Source organism: Etheostoma spectabile, chromosome 21, assembly GCF_008692095.1.
Source record: "Etheostoma spectabile isolate EspeVRDwgs_2016 chromosome 21, UIUC_Espe_1.0, whole genome shotgun sequence".
In the NCBI taxonomy this organism is placed as follows: domain Eukaryota; kingdom Metazoa; phylum Chordata; class Actinopteri; order Perciformes; family Percidae; genus Etheostoma; species Etheostoma spectabile.
Genome location: NC_045753.1, coordinates 22243910 through 22246893, shown reverse-complemented (window position 1 = coordinate 22246893; position 2984 = coordinate 22243910). Strand labels below are relative to the sequence as shown.

The window sequence follows — 2984 nt, the reverse complement described above, 5'->3', positions numbered from 1 at the left end:
GGGTCTTTTGACAAGTCCCAAGCTTGCAGTCTGCCTCAGAGTACAACAAAAAAGTGTCTGGTGTTTGTCAAGTCAGTCTTTATGCATTGTCCTTGATCATATATTTGTCCCACGGTGACCCACCCACTCTCGGTTCCGTTCGAGACTGGTCGCCACTGCATCCGGATTGGTTTCCATTAGTCTTTTGGAAAAAAGGTGGAAAGGGGAGGAGCAGCAGTGGAGGGGAGAGTGGAGGGAGACGGGGGAGGAGTCATCAGCAGTGTTTACAGTGTGTTCTCTCAGAGGCATCCTGTTGCCCCGGCCTGCCCCGGCCGTACCTCCCCTCACATCAGGACGGTGCTCCGGAGTGAGGGAAAGCAGATCAGGAGGTGGGGATTTGTGTCGTAGCAGAGAAGGAGGTTGGCTCCGCCGGTCTCCTGTGTTCAGCATTCAGGGTCAAGGCCCCCCACCTCCCCCTTCGCCCCTCCTCTTTAGAGCGTTGAGGGAGGAGACAGAGAGCGTCGTGTGGATAATAAAAAAGGTGGGCCGTTGCTACTACGGCGATTGTGTGGCTGGACTGCTTTGGGCAGAGCTAGGGGACAGACTGGGGCTGCAGCTGCCTGGGGGGGCACCACTGGGCCGGCCGCCGGCGGCTCCGCTTTCCAGACCTTCTGAGTTCTCCAGCATCTCCTGGATGAGAGGGGGCATGGAGCCGGGGATCTCCATCTTCAGGGTGATGACACGCTCAGCTCCTGCAGGAAGGGTGAGAGAAATGTAAGCTACAAAAGGTCTCACTAAATACATTTTAGACATTCAGTCATTCTTCAACACAATTTTATTACGATATAAAAATTGAGAAAAATAAGCAACACTAATATAGAAAATAACAGAATAATCATTTAATCAACTAATCTTTTTAGCTTTATTCACATATCAACACTTGTGACAAGTGACAGACCTTTAGCACTGATGCTTCTCAGATCAGTGATCTTCATCAGCATCTTGGGGAACATGTGTGGTTTGTGGGGCCTCCTCCTCCTTACATATATCTTTAACGCCTCCAGGAGGGGCTCCTGCAAGACGTCCACCTTCTCGGCTTGTTCCAAGTCCTGACGATCTGTAGAGGAACACACAAAGTACAGAAACAATGAGTCACTAATCTCCTCTTGTCATAGTCACAGTTAGCCACTAGGTGGTGCTCAAAGAAAGAGCACAGCTTAGCCGCCCTACTGCTATTTCATCCAGAGACAATGGTGCCACTCAGTCTAGGCCATAGCTTTATTAAACTGGTAAGACCATGTAACAGACTGCCACTTGGCAAAGAGAATGTTGAGTAAGTTGTGAAGAAACTTGCCATACCTCCACATAGCAAACAGATGGCGCTGAGCAGCCCCGTCTCTGCATCATCCATCTCTAGAGGAAGGAGCTGGTTGGCAAAGGCAAAAACCAGGTCGGTAAGGGGGCCGAAACCTGCGTTGTGCATCTGGGTTCGGTTTAGCGTGAGTCCATCTGAGAAAGTCATGGTGTCTTGATCTGGTGTGTAGCGTGTACAGATCCGGAGTATCTGGGGACAGCAGAGAATGGGGCAATAGGTTAGAAATTTGAATTACTCCGCTACTTCTTTTGAAAAATATCTGGGTTTCATTCGGTGAAATAAAAAGGATGGGTCATTGCTTACCAGGATGTCCAGACAGGCAGCTTTGAGCAGAGTGATCTGGTCGGCGATGGTGAGCGTTGTGAAGCCGGGCAGCTGCTTAGCAAACTCCACTGTCTTTATGATGCACTTGGTGGAGAGTTCGCTGAACTTGTCCCACAGGTCTACGTCCAAGGATACACGTCGTTCTGAGCTGTTACTCTGGACAGAGGGGAAGAAGTGAGGAAAATGTTTAGATATTTCCAGATTCATTTCATTACAATTAACAATAAACCATCCAAGGTGAACACAGGGAGTCCAGCTCGCCAGTGTCATGGTACTGACCGTAGTGTATTTGCCCAGCTGGCAGAGAGAGGGGAACGTTTCCTGGTGTGCCTTGCGAACCCTGTCGATCATTCGTTCTGTGTCGGGACTCAGCACATAGCTCTCTGTGCACTCCTGCTTCTTGTTGTCATCCTTTTTCTTCTTGTTCCGGTCATTCCTCACTGCTGCAGGGAGGAAGGGAGAGGGCCAGAGTGAAGGATTACTATGTGTGACTGAGACATTTGGCTTAAGTGACAAAGTTTAGCTCTTGACAAGCTTAATTTCTAAGCTTTCATTCTTTTAAATAGAGAGGTATATATCAGATAATTGTTTTGAAAATCACTGCTGTAGAGCACCCTGATAGCTCAGTTGGTAGAGCGGGCGCCCATATATAGAGGTTTACTCCTTGATGCGGAGGGCATGGGTTCGACTCTGACCTGCGGCCCTTTGCTGCATGTTATTCCCCTTCTCTCCCCTTTCACTTCTTCAGCTGTCCTATCATCAAACGGCCTAAAATGCCCAAAAAATAATCTTGAAAATAAAATCACTGCAGTAAAAACTAAAAACGATGTGGTCTTCATCATTCAATTAAATCTGAAAGTATTGCTGAAAAAAGGTACTACAACATGCTAGCAACCGCAGAGCCTGTATGTCCCACATACTAACTACCAAACTGAGATCAAAGGCAAAGTCATCAGCAAGAAGGGAAGCTCTGTCTGCAGCAACAGCCATCGCAGCACTACTTCTCTTATCCTATGCTGCAAGATAAATGTTGTGAGACGGCTCCATCGGAGTAGGGCTATGGTAATGGAGGGAAGGGGCAAAAAAAACTTGAAATAATCCAATGTGGTTTCCCTCTGGGCGATCTGGCTGAGAATAGTGTGCTCACCCCAAATGACAAAAAACACTAGGCGGGGTGTTTAGCATTGGAATCCCATTACAGGCTCCATCCATTTCTCCCGGCCCATCCAGACTGGGGTGCAGTTTAGCTATGACTGTGTTGTGTATGTGTTGTGTATGTGTGTGTGTGTGTGTGTGTGTGTGTGTG

General features: G+C 48.2%; 1 protein-coding gene across 6 annotated transcripts in view; it reads right to left on the bottom strand.

Annotated features, from left to right (window-relative positions):
* Positions 1-2984, bottom strand: part of raraa (retinoic acid receptor, alpha a) — a gene marked incomplete at its 3' end in the record, with an annotated part of 146366 nt that continues 143382 nt past the window's right edge. For 5 of the 6 annotated variants that reach the window (XM_032502164.1, XM_032502163.1, XM_032502165.1 and 2 more), the window contains 5 exon segments: positions 1-731; positions 938-1096; positions 1339-1543; positions 1658-1834; positions 1958-2121. In XM_032502164.1, coding sequence (XP_032358055.1) covers positions 535-731; positions 938-1096; positions 1339-1543; positions 1658-1834; positions 1958-2121 — 902 coding nt within the window. 6 annotated transcript variants of the gene reach the window in all.